The sequence below is a fragment of the Asterias rubens genome, chromosome 15 (genome assembly GCF_902459465.1).
Source record: "Asterias rubens chromosome 15, eAstRub1.3, whole genome shotgun sequence".
In the NCBI taxonomy this organism is placed as follows: domain Eukaryota; kingdom Metazoa; phylum Echinodermata; class Asteroidea; order Forcipulatida; family Asteriidae; genus Asterias; species Asterias rubens.
This window is the reverse complement of record NC_047076.1, coordinates 5088303-5106570: the sequence shown is the minus strand read 5'-3', so window position 1 is coordinate 5106570 and position 18268 is coordinate 5088303. Positions and strand designations below refer to the sequence as shown.

Here is an 18268-nt window from a genome sequence, read left to right as displayed (position 1 = left end):
AATATGCCCGTGATTTTTTTCACCGAACTTTAAAAAGTTTAAAAGTGCAAGTTTTCAAATCTATGCATATTGTGAACAGGAAGGCAGTGAAGTTCAATGAGGGGTGAAACATGATCAGACTGTTTTGTTGTATAAATTTGTAGTTCTATATTGGAGATTATTTCTTCCCCAGATAATCCACATAGACCCTTAGTGTGTATTTAATGATAAAATTGCATCGGGGATGAAGAATATTATTTGGTTTTACCCACACACAGATGTGTGTAAAGCACTGTATACACGTACTTTCCCAATTGCTGTGAAAAAAAGTTGTATTTCGGTATCAATGTGATTGCACTGCCACACAACAGATTGTGAATAACTTGTGTGTTAGTTAAAAAAAGCAAACGACTTCCACGAAGTACCCACATCAGATGACAAAAAAAACAGATCCTGCCAGATTTTGACATTTGGTTTGAAAATTGCATAAAAACTGTTAAATGTGTTAAAGTTATAATGAGAACTTGACCTTTTCAGGATGCTTACTAAAAACAGGTCCAATGTACATGATGTGCATGCTGAATAGTATCCATTCTCTGAACTCTTGTTCGATTTTGTTGTTTAGTTGGGTGTTTTTTTCGCTCAGCTGTTGTAATTTCAGGGAAAGTTGGGGTTACTGAAGCTTCATTGTTAATTGTGTCCCTAAATTTCCCCAAAACTTGCAACCCATTGTTACAAATTCTTTGGGCAACTGATCAACCACAGTTATATTAATAATTTGTATTACAACACAGTGTACACATGTTTGTTATCAGTTCAAAGGTTTTTTTGCCTTGTGGTTTTTAGGTACTATATTGTCCTATTTTGTGGTCGGTAGTTCCTCCATAATTTTGGTTTTGCTCCAAGCATTTTCAATTCCACAGTTGTAGATCCTGCTTAGCCGAAACAAACGTAGATTTGTGATGGGGAGCAAAAGTCGGCAGCCAGCGGCTTCATGCGAGAGCAGTGATCTTGCGAGAGCAGTATTCGATTATGGAAACCTGAAGAATAACGCCACTGCTACAACTTGGCTATCTAACCGTGACAGATCATTAACGACTTGTCCACAAGTCTAAAACAAACACTATTTTCAGATTATTTTGTCTCAATAAAATGCATTTTTTTGTCATTGTTGCAGCTTACCTCAAACCGTAGGTTCACTTTGTTTCTGGCAAGGGTGTATATTTGTTTGATAATGACTCTGAAAATTAATGGCAATAAAAACTTACGTGTTAAAAAGTACAGGAGCTTTGGATAGTATAAATGCGTTTTTAGAAACCTTTGCTTTGAAGTACTGCTGTTGTGGAAAAGAGGAGGTGTGATTAGGGTGTATATGACCCCGTTCCCACTGGACCCCGCATTGATCTCCCTGTTCGAGAAAAGGGCGATCAAGACCCCGAGAGGCGATCAAAGGTGATCAAAGTGAAATAAGCTCCAGTGGGAACGCGAGGGCGATCAGGATCTGACCGTGCAATTTTGATCCTCCTCAGGAGTAGGATTAAAGCGAGATCTGATCATCCTTGTGGATTATTGGGCTATCAAAAGTCTAGTGGGAATGCAAAGGGCGATCAGACATCGCAATTTGCTAGCAAAACAGTGTTCTTTTGAACCCACTTTCGTTCCCAAAAAGGGGGGGATCAATGCGCGATCATACTCAAGAGGGAACACGACCGCGATTTCACGCCTGCAACTAATCTTGTTGCGGGATCCTGATCTCGCAACTTTGGATCCAGTGGGAACGCGGTCTATGTTATTCCAGTAAGTTGTCACGCTCGCAAATGGATTCTTACCAACCTTGACATTACATCTGGGTTTTTTTTTAAATACCAAACACACAAGGAAATGGGGAAAGTGACAATACAAAAAGGGAACAAATTGGAATAAACATTGTTATTGTTAATTTGTGTCAAGTTTGGTGCACTTGCCCTACATAAGGGACATATCCCAGAGATTGCCGAGGACATCTTTTTTGCTGTTAGCAATGAACGCACACAGCCATTTTAATTTTCATACAAGGACCCTATCACACTTTCATGTATCACTGAGAGAAGGGGTTCACCCAGGTGTTTCTTGCAGTGCCATCTTGTAAAGACCCATGTAAGGTGCTAAATAAATAGGTCTCATAATTCAAAAACTTAAAGGCAGTGGACACTATTGGTAATTACTCAAACAAAATGTTAGCATAAAAACTTACTTGGTAACGAGTAATGGGGAGAGGTTGATAGTATAAAACATTGTGAGAAATGGCTCCCTCTGAAGTAACATAGTTTTCGAGAAAGAGGTAATTTTCCACGAATTTGATTTAGAGACCTCAAAATTTGACTCGAAATCAAGCATCTGAAAGCACACAACTTCGTGTGACAAGGGTGTTTTTCCTTTATTACTATCTTGCAACTTTGTTGACCAATTGAGTTTAAATTTTCACAGGTTTGTTATTTTATGCATATGTTGAGATACACCAAGTGAGAAGACTGGTTTTTGACAATTGCCAATAGTGTCCAGTGTCTTTAAAAAACCTCGAAACTAAGTTTTATCTCACCTTAAGTATTGAGCAGTCTTTCTTTGGGTTCCTCCCAACAGGTTGTCTCAATGATTGAAAGGCTCACATCATCTCCAGCGGGACGAGGAGTCGAGAACACCAGGTCGTAGGTCAGAAAGATGGCAGAGATCATCCTCGCTGCTAAGCATGGATTGTACAACCGCGTTCTAGCTGAGCTTCGAGAGGGCACCCCAGTTGACATACAGGATATCGAGGGTGGAACACCTTTGTACTGGTCAGCTTGCGGGTAAGACTGGGGAAAATAACATAGTTAAGATTATTTATTGACACCCTGTTTCATAGACCTTTTTCGCAAATACCCACTGCGATAAGCGCTTAGCTGCTGAATGAGGTGCATGCTGGTCTAGCTGGCGATCAAATTAGCTGAGCTTCAAAAGGGTGCCGAGGGTGGGACACCTTTGTACTGGTCAGCTTGCGGGTAAGACTGGGGAAAATAACGTATTTAAGAAAATGTTACATTACTGAGACCCCGTTTCATAGACCTTTTTTACAAATACCCATTGCAATAAGAGCTAACTGTTGAATAAGGTGCATTGCTGAAGTAACGTAATTTTTGAGAAAGAGGTAATTTCTCACAAAAAGTAGGCATATGAAAGCTCACAAGTTTGTGCAACAAGGGTGTTTTTTTATTTCATTATTCTCTTGCAACAGCGGTGACCAATAGATTATTTTATGCATGTTCAGATACACCAAGTGAGAATAATAATAATAATAGTTATAATAATAATAATTAGACTTGTAATGCGCATGTATCCACCCTGCTGGGTGTTCAGGGCACAGAATACTGGTCTTTGACAATAATTACCAAAGGTGTCCAGTGCCTTTTAATCTACAGGGAAGCTCATTTCCAATTTATTAAGTGCAAAGATTTGTTATAAACATATACCCGACATGTTTGGTGAATTATTGCTGAGGTTTATCTGAAACAATATAAGGAAATGCACAGTGTTATATTATGTAGCTTACAGTTTCACAAATTAGTTTCTATTTATACATGCTAAAGGAATGCAACTGACCAATCTACTTTTTAAAAAGGAGGAAAATTAAGGGAATCTCCCCCCGGGAATTAAAAGTAATTGTGAACGGGAGGGTTAAGATGTCAAATTTCCCCAAATGAAATTAATCGTAATGAGCTTGTTCATTCATAACCGTTTGTTTATTCCAATCCTTTGAATTTGATTAGTAACATTTACGGGTGTTTTTTATATCAAATTTTCATTGATTCTTTGAAAAAAATGTGCATCTGTGGACCAGAGCCCAATTTCATAGAGCTGCATGTACAAAGGAGAAAATGCCTTGATGCCCTTGCTCAAAAACGAAGCATACAGACCTGTGCTTCGATTTGAAAGAGCAAGGGCACCAAGGCATTTTCTCCTTTAGTAAAGGGCACCCTATGAGGAAGTTGTCAATTTCTACTGTCAAGCATTTCAAGAGCACTAAGGCAAAGACCCAGAGGCATGGAGGCAATCGCCTTCGTTGCTTCTGTGAAGTATCAGGCCTGCCATGGACCTTATCGCAAATACTCGGTACATGCGCACTAGGGGTGTAATGAGGTGCTTTCAGATGCCAATTTCTTTGTGGGAAATTACCTCTTTCTCAAAAACTATGTTACTTCAGAGGAAGCCGTTTTTCACAAAGTTTTATACCATCAACAGCTCTCCCTTGCTCAATACCAAGTAATTGGTTATGCTAACAATTATTTGGAGTAATTACCAATAGTGTCCAGTGCCTTTTTATTGTAGTAACGGTGCCGATCGAACCTGTAGGGGGCGCCAGCACAACTCCCCATCGGAGCACTGCTGGTTTCCCATGCAGGCCGATCGGTAAATCTGCTCGCCAGAGAGGGCGTCTTCTGGTTTAGGTTTCTGCTTTGTGTATGTTCATGACTTGTTGAGTGTAAATAAAGCTCAAGAACAAGGGACAGAAAAAAAGCCAGTTAGTTGCATCCTTGTGTCATTTCAAGCTGTGTACAACGCGACCCCTGGTCAGCACTACAATGGGGTACTCATTTATTGTAAAGAAATGTATTGAAATATTAGGCTGAATTTGAGGGGGCCACAGGGATTGTGTAGCTGACAAGGATAAGTGCACTTGAACCTTTCTTAAGACCCGGATTCAAATGGGCCAATAAATTCCTACACAGTTTAACATTTGAACTGTTAAAATTAAAACAAGCTCTTAGAGAAAATTTACTGGAGCAAGATTTGTACCTTTGACCTCCATGAACCTGCTGGCGCTCTCCCAACTGATCTATCTAGCCCTTATTTTCTCAGTATTTATGTTTGGGGTGCAATTGAAAAACGATTAAACCTGAAATTGCTGTAAATACCAGGAATCACAAGTTATGACACAACCTTGGAAGTGACAGGACTGGGATCAACTTTAGAGGATGCGATTTTTGTTTCAAATATCAAGTAACAAACCACAAGAGACTGTTCATTTTGGTTTTACCCATATACATCGATGTGTGTTAGCACTGTATACTCAGTACTTTCCTGTAAACAAATAACAGGCATGTAACTCGAATGAGATCCGAACCTACGACCTTTGCAATTCTAGAGCCGCTTTTCTTAGCAACTAGACCACCCGAGATTGCCCGGTAGCTAGAGTTAGTTTGAATCCTATATTTAGCATCGATACCATAGCATTCCATTCCATTGAATAGATGGAAATTTGCATCGGGGTAAAGAATATTAATTTTGGTCTACCAATATACAACGATGTGTGTTATACACAAGAGACTGTCACAAGCGATTGCCTCCTACCCCCTGGTCATTGCCTTGGTGCCCTTGAAATGCTCCAGTAGAAATATACAATTTCCTCCTTTACCAAGGAGAAAATGCCTTGCCTTTCAAAAACGAAGAATACAGGCTTGGACTGGGTTCATTTTAATTTTCGCTTTTTCGTTTTTCTAACACCCTTTTTATTTTGATTATTATTTGTTCTAACTCCACAGTGGTCACTCAGATATTTGCCGGTTGCTTCTCAGCAAGGGGGCTAACCCTAATCTGGCAGTGCAATGGGGATCATCGCCACTTCATGCTGCAGCCGACCGTGGAAAAACGGAGTGCATAAAGTACCTCATAAGATAGTAAGATTTTTAACAGAATATATATTTGGTATACATATTTGGTATGTGTATGTCTACTTGCCAGGTAGAGTTTGTTCTTTAGAGAACTGTCTTGCTAGATATTCTACTACCGCGGAGTAGATTTTCGGATTTGCCTGGAGACTTCTCAGTTTGGAAAAGATTTCTCCAGCTTATTAACTAGTACCTAGGCGGAAGGTAGAAAATTGGCAGGGACTACTACTTTAGCTTCTAGTGGATTGTTTTTAACTTCACTACCGCAGAGTGAGTTCTTACATGTAATTGGTCTCAACGTTTTGACTAGCTTGCTCTAGTCGTCGTCAATAATAATGATATTAGTGGCCATTTATAATGCGCCATGTCTGTCTAAATGACATTCTGGTTTATGTAGTGATAAATAGATCCACCCCTCAAGCTTAGCCCCCTTATGAACTGACCAATTACAAAACAGGAATCACAGGTTTACAATACAATCTTGGAAGTGGCCCAGACAGGGATCAACTTCAGGGGATGCGGGTTTTGTTTAAAATATCAAGTAAAAAACCGCAAGAGTCAGATTTATGAAAACAAAGATATCACTGTATTAGACCGATCAATCAAGCTCTGCCTCCTTATGTATTGACCTATTGCAAAAATAATTTTGCACCCATGAGTTAAAACAATTTGTTGGGTATCATGGCTGAGTGGTCTAGCGCACGGAACTCAAGTTCTTTTGGCAAAATCATATTGATGTGGGTTTGAATCCTGGGCATGACCGAGCTTTTGTCCTTGACCGAGGCACTTATAATTGCTTCTCTCCACCCAGGAGTAAATGGGTTCCTGTGATGGTGGAGATGGTTGCTGTGGTTGATTTAGTTTGATGCGCAACATTATGGGAAAGTATAGAGTTCTTGCTCCCATTAGGAAACAGTATTCACAAAGAGAAGGGGTTTCTTTCCGGCGGTAGCTGCTGAATGCACAGTAGCACCTTGTAAACTATTAGAATATGCTATATAAATGGTTTTCATAATACAAAATATAGCTTTGCTTAATCCTGTGGAAAGCAAATACAGAGTGCTTTGATATGTCCTTAGCGAGTGCTTTTATACGCCCTTAGGGGTGTGATAAAGAAAGCATTTTGATACACACCTATGGGTGCGATAAAGCATGTAAGAATCCAGTATTAGAAAGGTTGAGTTCTAAATTTGGCTTCCAAACTTGGGTGCCATAAAGGGATTTGTATGTCTTTAAACTGCATACATACAAAAACATAAAACAAGCATTTTGATACGCACCTATGGGTGTGATATCACTATTTAAGAACCCAGTATTAGAAATTGTGAGTTCTAAACTAAAGTGCCATAAAGGGAGTTTTATGTCTGTAAACTGCATACATACAAAAACATAAAACAAGCATTTTGATATGCCCATATGGGTGTGATAAAGCACTATGTAAGAATCTAGTATTAGAACGTGTGAGTTCTAAATTTGTGCTTCCAAACTTGGGTGCTATAAAGGGATTTTTGAACTGCATTAATACCAAAACATAAAACAAGCAGTTTGATAGGCCCATATGGGTGTGATAAAAGCACTATATAAGAACCCAGTATTAAAATGTAGAGTTCTAAATTTGGCTTCCAAACTAAAGTGCTTTGAAGGGATTTTCATGTCTGTAAACTGAATAGGTACATACACGAACAATCATGGACAGGCCAACAAATTGCAGTAGGGCACAGCAACTTTTATTCTTCTCTCTCATATTAAAGGGAAAGTTGCCTTGGATCGGACGAGTTTGTCTGAGCAAACGCGTTTGTAACCGTTTGCTATGAAATACATGTGGTTAGAAAGATAGAATAATTATAATGGTCACACAAATATGCCTTTTCCTTTTATGTCATGAACTAACACAGCACTCTAATTTGTGGAGTCATTTTTTTTTACTCCAAAAAATGGCCAACCGCGTCGGTTTGCAAAGTGATGGGCCTACCGGATGTCAAAATATCAAATAATTTCCTCTTTTATATTTCTACCGGTGATGGTAAGATCAACAAACTAAGAACAGCTCTGGCGACAGTCCAAGATATAAAACTTAACCATTAATAAGAAAAACGTTGGCAGAATATCAAATAATTCCCTCCTTCACATTTCCTGTGGACAAAAAAAATTGCAAACATCAATGCTTAATTTGTCTCCTGACCTTTTAGTCAGTACCATTACAATCAATTATCAACATACACTCTACCAAGTAAAAAAAAACAAGTGGTTGCCGAAAAGTAAGCATCCTATTGTTTTTTTCCACCAAGACAATTTTCAGATCCTCTTTCGCCTTTCAAAACTTTGCCTTGGGTTGCGGCAGAACAAAAATGCTTACAACCTCTCTGCTAAGCAACATTCTGCAGAATACCAGTTACATACAGCACATGTAATATGGTATTTTGGCTGATAACCTTTTACTGTTAAGCACATTTAGCTGCTTTTAATGCCTTAGCAGCCCTGATATCGCAGGCCTGATACTTCATGTTTCCATGCCCCTTGGTCATTGCCTTGGTGCCCTTAGAATGCTCCAGTAGAAATAAAACCTTTCCTCGTAGGGTGCCCTTAGCAAGGAGAAGTGCATTGGTGCCCTTGCCTTTTAAAAAACAAAAGCATACTGGTACATGTATACTTGTATATTTTTTATTGCTGCTTCGTTGCTTTTGGTATTCCTCTATGTATTTTTAGTCCTAATGTGTTGTGTGCTTTAATGGTTTACTTTTTATTGTTCATTGCGCCTTTGATCTGTGTTGCATTCCCTCACTTCTGAGCCTTTAATTTTGGTTGTCTCTTTTTCTAATTTTTATGGATCTCTGCATTTTAAACACTTTGTGTTTTTATATTTTATTGTTTACTTCCTAGATGGTTTAATGTTTAATATTTTTATCGTTCATTGTCATGCGCCTTTGAACAGATTTGCCTGGAATTGCCATAGTATAAATATTTTTTTTTATATATTATTATCGGGTCTGATGGCACTATCTCATAAACATTTTCTACATTTTCAATCCTATTTACGCTATCTTAGTGGTGCCAACATAAGTGCACAAAACAACAACGGTGACACACCGCTTCATCTTGCCTCTTTCCGCGGGCACAGTGACGCTTGCATCATCCTCCTGACTCACGGGGCAGACCAGACCATTCTCAACAATAATGGGAAGACATCTCAACAGGAAGCTCAAGGGGCACAGCATAAGGACATTACCAAGATACTCACAGAGAAGAAAACTGGTATGTATTCAGTTGGGTTTGAAACTTTGCATGGTGGAAATACGATTTAGTAAGGTTTTCTCTCTATGAGTTGGGGTGGTTCTGTGAAAAAATGTTCGTTTCAACTCAACGTTTCAGAATCAGAATGCTCTGGGGGAGAAGCGGTCAGAGCATACCGATCGAAGTGTCGAGTTGAAACCAACAGTTATTTTCAGAACCAAGACGATCGGAGCATACTGATTGAAACGTTGAGTTGAAACCAATGGTACTTTTCAGAACCACCCCAACTCATTTAGACCCCCCCATTACCACTCCATTAATGGCGTTACCGCAAACCCTATCAAATGTATTACCTTCACTTCCCAACTTCTTTTTGTTGCACTAACTGATTTTTATTCTAACCCAAAGGTTGATAGTGACCACTATAAGATCAGTTTATTTTATAAAGTTAGTCAATGGTTGCGTTCGATTAGCTTCCCCGGGTCAACCCCGGTGTGTGGCACTTTCTTTTACGAGGACAAACGTGTGCAGATAAAAACGCAACACACCGGGATCGACCAAGGGAAGCTAAACGAACGCACCCTATGCTTTAACCCAAGCCAGCCCAAACTAAATAGGCATGCGTGTGTGTCCAATAACTTTCTTTTGTTTAGCTAACACTAATCTGAGCCATGATATTAGGCCTTTTCCGTTTGTTTTTGTTGTCATGTTTTCTTTTGCCATTTTAATACAAGCAAAATATTTTGACCTGACAAATAGATTATGTTGCGGATAATGCATTTGGACTACTCCACAATCAACTTTATTATAACCCTGTTCACACCACAGAGCCAATCCCCAGGGAGTAAAACCCCAGGACAGTTTGGGGAGCTTTGACCCCCCACAACCACTCCATGATATTTGATGCAGTTTTCCTGGGGTAAAATTAACACTTGTATGCAATAATTTGCTTAACCCCACTCCCAAGCAGGGTTCATATTGCCCAGGAAAGTTTGAAAAGGTTAACCTATTTCTCCCAGGATTGTCCCAGGAAATTTGTTTAGTTTTAGGGCTGGAATTACATGCAGATCACGGAGGCCAAGGCCTTGAGTGCCCCTGGTGCCCATTGACTGCAAGATTTTCAAGTGAAAGTGCCCTTTGTAAAACTAATAATTGCCTTGCCCTTTCAACATGTTAAAAGATGAAATTCAAGGCCTGTATTTTGAAAGGGGCTTAAGTTATGACTCTGTTTTCCTTTACTTTTTTCTGCACTGACCAGTTTTATTTCAGAACCAATTTCTGAATTGTAATAATCTTGACACTCTTGGTTGGCTGCTCCAGCTCGTTTGGACATTCTTGACGAGTTGTCTTTCTGGGCTGTATTGCCGTCCCTGTGTGACGGGATTATTATGATTCATATCTTGCTGAGATAATTCCTTTTACTTTTTGTTGTTGTTAGTTATCCTCTCATTCTATGGAGGTTTTGTTTGTAGTTAAAGTATTACACCCTTTTTAGACATGTGCGCCAGAGTCGCGCCGAACCAAATAGATTATTGGACTCTAGGTCGACCCAAATAAATTTGGGTTTCAGAAAGACGCACTTAACAAAACCTTTTACATTGGATCGGCGCATGACAAGATCAATGTCTAAAACCAAGGCATTCCAGAGTCGTTCCGAACAATTGCAACAGTTGAGCGTTCGACTTTTTGCGAGTCCAGTCGCTCCCAACTGTTTCAGACGTGAAACTTTTCATGTACTTAATTTAGAATTTGGTTCGGCGCGACTCGCTTGAGCACCTGTCTGAAACGGGTTTTAGTTTTAGCCTAACCAACTAAACATTGCATGTGCATTCTATCTCTCTCTGTCTGCTTTTTTACGCTGTGTGTATCAACAAAAGCTCAACGAGCCTCATCGTTCCCTCTCACAACAGCAAACCGGGAAGTCCTGATGCCAAAGCAGTATTTACGAGCAAGTGACAGTGATGATGCACTACTTAGAACAGACAAGAAGACAAGCCTGAGACACAACCTCCTCGCATCATCTCTTGAGAAACGGGAAGTGGAGTTGAGGGAGAGGTAAGACCGTAAAAGACCCCTGACATTTGCCGCCTTCGTTGATGAAATGTGCACAGAAAAAATAATTTGAGTAAGACTTGAATCTTCGACCTCCAGATTTGGTAGAGCTCTAGTAAGTTCAACCCCAAAAAGTTTTACTTTTTAAGGGAAGGTACACGTTTGGTAATTACTCAAAACAAATATTAACTTAAAAACTGACTTGGTAACGAGCATTGGAGAGCTGTTGATAGTTTAAAACATTGTGGGAAACGACTCCCTCTGAAGTAACGTAGTTTTTGAGAAAGAGGTAATTTCTCACTATAAGAATAAAATACTTCTTGCTAGAAGTCTTTTATTCCTATCTGCAAGCACACAAATTCATCCAACAAGGGTGTGTTTTCTTTTATCATTTTCTCGCAACTTCGATGACCGATTGGGCCCAAATTGTCACAGGTTTGTTATTTTATGCTTATGATGGGATACACCAAGTGAGAACACTGGTCTTTGACGATTACCAAACGTGTACAGTGCCTTTAATCTGTCAGCTCTTGTGGTTTATCACTTTAAATTTGTTATATTATTTGTTTTACCATAAGTTAATTTTTGACAACCATGCATCATACGCGTCATACAGTTATTAAAATATTTCCATTTTAAATACCTTGATGTGAAATCAATGTTATTTTTTTTTACAGACCTGGTACCAGACAAATTCCCATGGCTCTGAACCAGCTATCCGATACAACATCCAGGGAAACCTTCCACCATCACCACCGACCTTTCTCTGACCCGACACCAGCATTTCTTGGCGGACGGCCAAATATTGCGGACTTCTCCGACCCAACCAAAGAGATCAATATAATGTCGGATGAGATTGACTTTCATCGCAAGCAGGATGAGACGGAGCGTGATCAGTTCCTTGGGGCTATCGATGGTCTCCAACTCAAGGTAGCTCTGTTGACGTCTCAAAAAGAGGCGTTAGAAGCGAAGCTGCAAGGGGGTAGCAGCAGCCCGACCCAGGATATGGTCGTGACAGAAAGAAGGAACTCTGACACGAGAGGGCGCCAGTTGTCAAATGAACTCTTTCTGTTGAAAGAGTCGCCATTGGTGAATCGGAAAAGGTCCTCGATTGGCTCATCCACAGATGTGTCATCTCTGTTGACATCAGTGGGGACCTCGAGTCATAAAGATCAGAGTCCGGAAGGCTCTCTGACTAAAAGCATCTGCTCCTTCATGGAGAAGCCGTACCTGTGTCAAAGCACCATGATACATCAAGTTTTTTCTCATCTTCAAAATGACAAGACTGTGTTTCAAACTCTAAAGGCCTCGACCAATCAGAGACTCTATGAACTACGGCTAAGCCTGAACGAAAGGAACGATGTGTTTTCATTGGATGAGAAAGGGAAAGAGTGGTTGTTGAATGAGGACTATCAGATCATTGAGGGTAGGCCAGTGGACAGAGAGTTGAAGCAGTCCGAGGATGGACTGATCTCTCAAATTTGCGTTCGGATTCTTCATAAAAAGCAAACATACGTCATAAAGGTTAGTCGTTTATAATGCAGCATTGAGTATTGGCCCCCAAACCATTTCATCAACAAGCAATAGGAATTACATGTACCTTTGTTAAGGGGACAGAATGTTCTTGTCAACAAGTAGCGGGGACCGTGCATATTGTAAATTCAATTTAATTCAATGTGAGAAAAACACCCTTGTTGCACAAAAAAGGATTCAGGCCTGAATTCTTTTAATATTTGAGTGAGAAATTACCTCTTCTAAAAAACTACGTTACTTCAGAGGGAGCCGTTTTTCACAATGTTTTTACTATCAACAGCTCTCATTTGCTCATTACCAAATAAGTTTTCATCGATAGTGTCCAGTGCTTTTAATATGTTCTTTATTTACTTTTTGTAATCTTGTAGGTCTTGATGAACCACAGAAGGTCTCCCAAACCATCAGGACACAAGTGCCCTGGAGATTCCCTAGGAACTGAATTCAACATTCTACAATCTCTTAGTGACAACCCTCACTTGAACATCACGAGGATGTACCACAATTTCGAAATCCAGACTTCAGAACTGAATAACTTCTCCGATGTCTCTAAGTTCTTGGACGGCACCCTCTACAGTCAGTTGGCAGACAAAACTGCAATGGTTGTGTTTCCGGACTACTGTACGACGTTGTCTCATTTGGTATCGAACTATCGAGCAGACAGAACATTGACGTATGGATCCATACGTTCTCCAAGTGAATTGTTTGTGCTGCGACTGCTGCTGCAGTTACTCGAAGCTCTCTCATACCTTCAAATTAATGGAATAGCCCACAGGGATATTAACTCAAGGGCCATTGTTGTGGACTGGAACTTAAGACTCGTCCTGGGGGAGTTTGGATATGCGAGGAGATTGCGGAATGATGAAGGACAAGGGATTCCGTTTGTGGAGAAGAGTCAGATTGGTGCTGGTAACCCGCTGGCCTGGTCACCGGAGTTGCTTCAATATTCAGTCAACGGACCGCCAAAGTCATGGCAGAAAGATGTGAGTAAAATGTTGAAATAAGGAGCTGCAAAAATTTGTCCTTCATGTTGAACATGTAAACAAAAGTGCAGTAAAAGCAAAGAGGGAGTAAAGACAAAAGAACAGTTAAAAAGAAATGTGGATTGGCTGAATAAAATTCTCAAATGGGCATCGAGACATTCTCCTTGGAAAAGGGCACCCTATGAGGAAGTTGTAAATTTCTACTGGAGCATTTCAAGGGCACCAAGGCAATGACCAGGTCAAAATGACCTAGCGTTTCGCGTTATGCAAGGGGTCCATTAAGATTGTCTTATTCTCTTTTGTCTTTTTTACAGCTAACACTTCTAGATGTCTATGAGAGTTCAGACCTCTACAGCACGGCGGCCATGTTGTGTTGCCTTTTTAATAGGTTGCCAGACGGAGAACAGTCTCCTCCATCACCTGGGATGATCGCAAAGTGTCTACCTACAATCTCTCTGGAGGTGCCAGGGTTTCTGTCTAAGGAGGGGAAGGCATTGTTTGGACGTATGCTGAAGGATAACCCTGCGAATAGACCTACTCTGAGGGAGGCCATACTAAGGTACAGGAAACAATTTCATCTATATAATAATAATAATAATTTGGGGGGCTAGTCATCCTAACTCGCAGCTACAGCTGAATTGCGAAGGACGCGGCTACAACGTGTTCGAGAGGCAGGCATGCAAGGGCGCCTTCAGCTACCAGCCACATCAACCCATTATGACCACGGACCACAGCCAAGATTGAAAGTGTTTTATTTTTCCCGAGGGAGGAAAACCGGATAGTCTGGAAAACCCTCGTGGCACATCAGAGAACCAACACACAACTCAACTCACATATGGCCCTGGCTGGGAATCGAACCTGGGTCACCTTGGTGAGAGGCGAGCGCTTTACGCATAATCCAACCGTGCCACCAAGCATCCGAAGGATGATAAACTATGGTGTCTTCCTTTGAAAACAGTTTGGGTACTCTTTGTATGACACAAAACACAAACCTCCACAGATTTACATTAAACTTACTCGGTTTGAAAATAATGATGGTAGAAAGCTTCCCTTAAACATTACTTGCTGAGGTGCTTTTTCAGTTTTTCTTGAAAATAAATTTTATCTCAGTGAGGCGACAATTATTTTAACATGAACAATGTATTTAAGCGACTCTTACGAAAACATTACTCTGATTTCCACTTTTTTTTCCTCAAAACCTTGACGAAAATGAAGCTAAAACTTCTACAGGTAAATTATATAACATTTAACTGATCTTCACTCACAGTGAGTAGGGATTCATGTTTTGGCCAAAAACTTTGATACACAAAAGGTATCAAACCCCTTTAATTTGACACCAAGTGAGCTCAGGAACAGCAGCGTAAATGGGGTTAGCAGAACGAAGGAATAATGATTAATTGTCTTTCTTGAGAACACAAGTATCGGACTCTGTTGATCAGAAACACCAGCAGTGCTTAAGTGCTCTTAACCGCTTGGCCATGACACGCCACATGTCAGGCCTTACTTCACGGAGGCGTAGAGGTGATTGCCTCCATGCCCCCTGGTCATTGCCTTGGTGCCCTTGAAATGCTCCACAAGAAATTTACAATTTTCTCATAGGGTGCCCTTTACCAAGGAGAAAATGCCTTGGTGCCCTTGCCCTTTCAAATGAGAAGCATGCAGGCTTGACATGTGATCCTGTGTATGTCTTTGAGTCTTTTTATAATTTTTTTTTTCTATCCTTCTCAGAACTGGCATGATGCTGTATGGCCCCGAACCATCAAGTATCAACTCGCTTACTGAAATGGATACATGGTTGCAGTCTCAACATTTACGATTACTAGCAACGCCACCTCAAAGCAAGTCAAGGTAAATCACCAAAAAAATCCATTTTACTTATTTATTTGTTTCGATTGACTGCTTCTCTTCACCCAGGGGTATAAACGGGTACCTGCGAGAGTAGAGGTTGGTATTGTGTAGGAAAAAGCCTTTGGAGCGCTACGATTGCCCAGGTTGTACACTCCCCAGAGAGCTGAGGAAGATCAAAGGAATGTTATTGGTCCAATGACCAGGGCACTATTGTAAAGCGCATTAAGACGGTTGTTGTGAAATGTGCTATATAAGAACTTGTTGTTGTTATTATTATTATCATTAATTTAAAAAAGGAAAACTGAACATCACGAGGATATTACAGTTTACATAAAGTGTAGATAACAGTAAATCTCTGGATGATTAACAACAACAAATCTTGGCCAGGCAGTCAGTAGAGATTAGCAAACAAAACAACTTTGAAATAAATTTCAAGCTCTTGAATTTTAAAATGTGTGTACTTAATTGGGCCATCGATGGGACACCCGCCATCTACCTACTCCTGGGGCTGAAACAGAGTTACCCCCTTTACAGTCTGTGAAGATGTAGGCATGGGAATCACCCATTAGGAGCCTGGTTGGTGGAGCACTACCTTCTAGTGACTATTACTCATTTGTCTATTAATGTTTATTTTATTCAGGGAGTTGGATGAGCTAACGAGATGTCTGGATTGGGAGCTTTGCCATGGTTACATGAGCAATGTGTCAGCTGTTGAGCTATGGCACCTGTATAATGATCCAATATAAAGGAAACTCGAGGCAAATGTCATCTTCACTGCTACCGATAGAGAGATGTCACCTCTAGAGGGCGTCCGACAAGTGGGAGCTTTGCACTCTATGGTGATGTACTGCTCAGTGTGGGCCTACTAAGTGTTGTAGTCGCGACTATTGATTGCTTAGTCAAGTCACGACTACTGTTTTTCAACTTGTCGGTTAATCGTGCCGCTTAGCCATGATTACCTGCCTGGCCTTCTTTCCCTCGACTACCTGCTCGGTGAACCAATTGTGACACTCACGACTAATCACGACAACATAATTTACTTACGAAACACAATCAGTGACACGATCCTTCAATCCTTTCAGCGTGAATTCTACTATATTGCCCCTGCAGCAAACATTATGGTAGAATGTTATTGGAAAGGGTAAACAAGGAACTGCTTTTTGCATTATTGCATTGTGCTTCATGGTGGTTCTTGCGAGACATACTTATCACATGCGTAATCCATGTTGGTGGGGTTCCAATTTGCTTCTTACCGTTGCCCTGAGAAACCTGCTCAAATGAGCAAGTTTCAGTGTGCACCATGGTTAACTAAAGGTTGACCATTTTTACTCGAACCCCGGGCTGGTCGACCTTTGGTTTACTTTACTACCGTATTGTGGTCGACCAAACTCATGATGGTTTCTTAACTGGTCCCAGTTGCCTTTTCCACGCTAGCATGTGTAAAGCGCAGAGGGGAACCAGTAACACTTTAGCGAAATAGGAAGGCAAGGGAGTGTTAGAGGAAAAAAAAAATCAATTTTGCATTATATTTAACGGTGAATCTTTTCAGGGAGGTGGTGATAAAGGTAGCCACATGTAGGCAGGACCCCTCGTATTTAAATTGCCATCATCTGGAAAACCTACTCCAAGTCTTTCACAAGTTAATCAGGACTGTTGGACATGTACCTCTTTTTGTTTTACATGATAAGTACCTCAAAATAAACATTGAGGCCAAAGATGTTCACGCCAGGTAAACTCATGACTGAAGAATGCTTATGTTCTTGTGTTTTCCATTCAAATATAATACCTCACTCTGTTATATCTTTAAAAAGAAAAAATATGTTCGAATGTTGACCATGAATCTGCATGAAACTTTTCTGCATGAAGCGTTCCAAACAAGGTTTTTCTCATTTTGATTCAGGTCTTGTAAAATAATTGCTTGTCTAATTGCTTGAAAGCAAACTGTTGTGCTAACTGTTGCTCAAAAGTGTATCTGATAGACCTTACAGCACATTTTGCACTCATCTGCTTGCAAGAACCCCTAGGAAGTTAGCTTGCCCTTTGCTTTGGTTACGCCATTGGGGGGGGGGGGGGAGTGGGGCGTTAAGGGGCTCTGGGGGTTGCTTTGTAAGTTGTGTTTTTGTGTGTAAAAACATGTATATTTGGGGTTGGATGATTGTTAAATGTTTTGACATTATAAGGAAAGTATAATAAAAATTAAAATGTAACTAAAAGTGTGGCCTTATATTATATCCAAGTCTCTTGCACATTTTGTATCATAATATAACAGATTGTCATGCTAATACTTTTTACCCAGTTCTGATGAAATTCATCACATCTGAGATGTAGAACCTATTCTGTTTTTACAGAATAACGTTTTTTGCTAGGCTTAAGGCTGATGGAAATGGTAATATACTAGGTGCTATAAAAAATGGAAATTTGCATCGGGATAAAGAATATTATGTTTTTGGTTTTGCCCATATGTGTGTTAGGCCGTGTCCGAAACGACGACTTCGGCTACAGCTACGTCTAGATCAGCGCGTCTACCAGTGTTGAAGAATAGGCAGACGCGCGCGATCTAGCCGTAGCTGTAGCCGAAGTCGCCGTTTCGGACACGGCCTTAGCACTGTATACTCAATACTTTCCGGAGCTCTGTGAAAAACACCAGAGTTATATGCCTGTGATTTTTTTCACAGGGCTTGGGAAAGTACTGAGTATATACAGTGCTAACACACATCGTTGTACAGTGTATATGGGTATAACCCACAATTAGTATACTTGATGCTAATTGACGATACTTGGAGTAATGGTACTGCATTGATTTCTGGAGGAGTCTGTTTTCTTAAAACCCTCATTTAAAAATATAAATGAGGGGCTCCAGTAATGAGTTGAAATGCTTTATTGTATTTTATACTAAACCTCAACTCCCATGAAAGATTTACTGCAAAATTAATAGCCTTCCGCACTCAAAACAAAATTATGGTA

At 40.3% G+C, this 18268-nt stretch overlaps 1 protein-coding gene across 5 annotated transcripts in view; it reads left to right on the top strand.

Annotated features, from left to right (window-relative positions):
• The window catches only part of LOC117299913 (ankycorbin-like), a 36628-nt gene extending 19268 nt beyond the window's left edge, over positions 1-17360 (top strand). For 4 of the 5 annotated variants that reach the window (XM_033783506.1, XM_033783508.1, XM_033783509.1 and 1 more), the window contains 9 exons: positions 2599-2804; positions 5535-5669; positions 8707-8912; positions 10769-10946; positions 11621-12467; positions 12845-13456; positions 13771-14015; positions 15185-15304; positions 15945-17360. In XM_033783506.1, the coding sequence (XP_033639397.1) occupies positions 2677-2804; positions 5535-5669; positions 8707-8912; positions 10769-10946; positions 11621-12467; positions 12845-13456; positions 13771-14015; positions 15185-15304; positions 15945-16050 (2577 nt within the window). In that variant the 5' untranslated portion in view covers positions 2599-2676 and the 3' untranslated portion in view covers positions 16051-17360. The remainder of the gene's footprint in view (positions 1-2598; positions 2805-5534; positions 5670-8706; positions 8913-10768; positions 10947-11620; positions 12468-12844; positions 13457-13770; positions 14016-15184; positions 15305-15944) is intronic. The other variant, XM_033783510.1, reaches the window with a different exon arrangement.
• Positions 17361-18268: the final 908 nt, after the last annotated feature.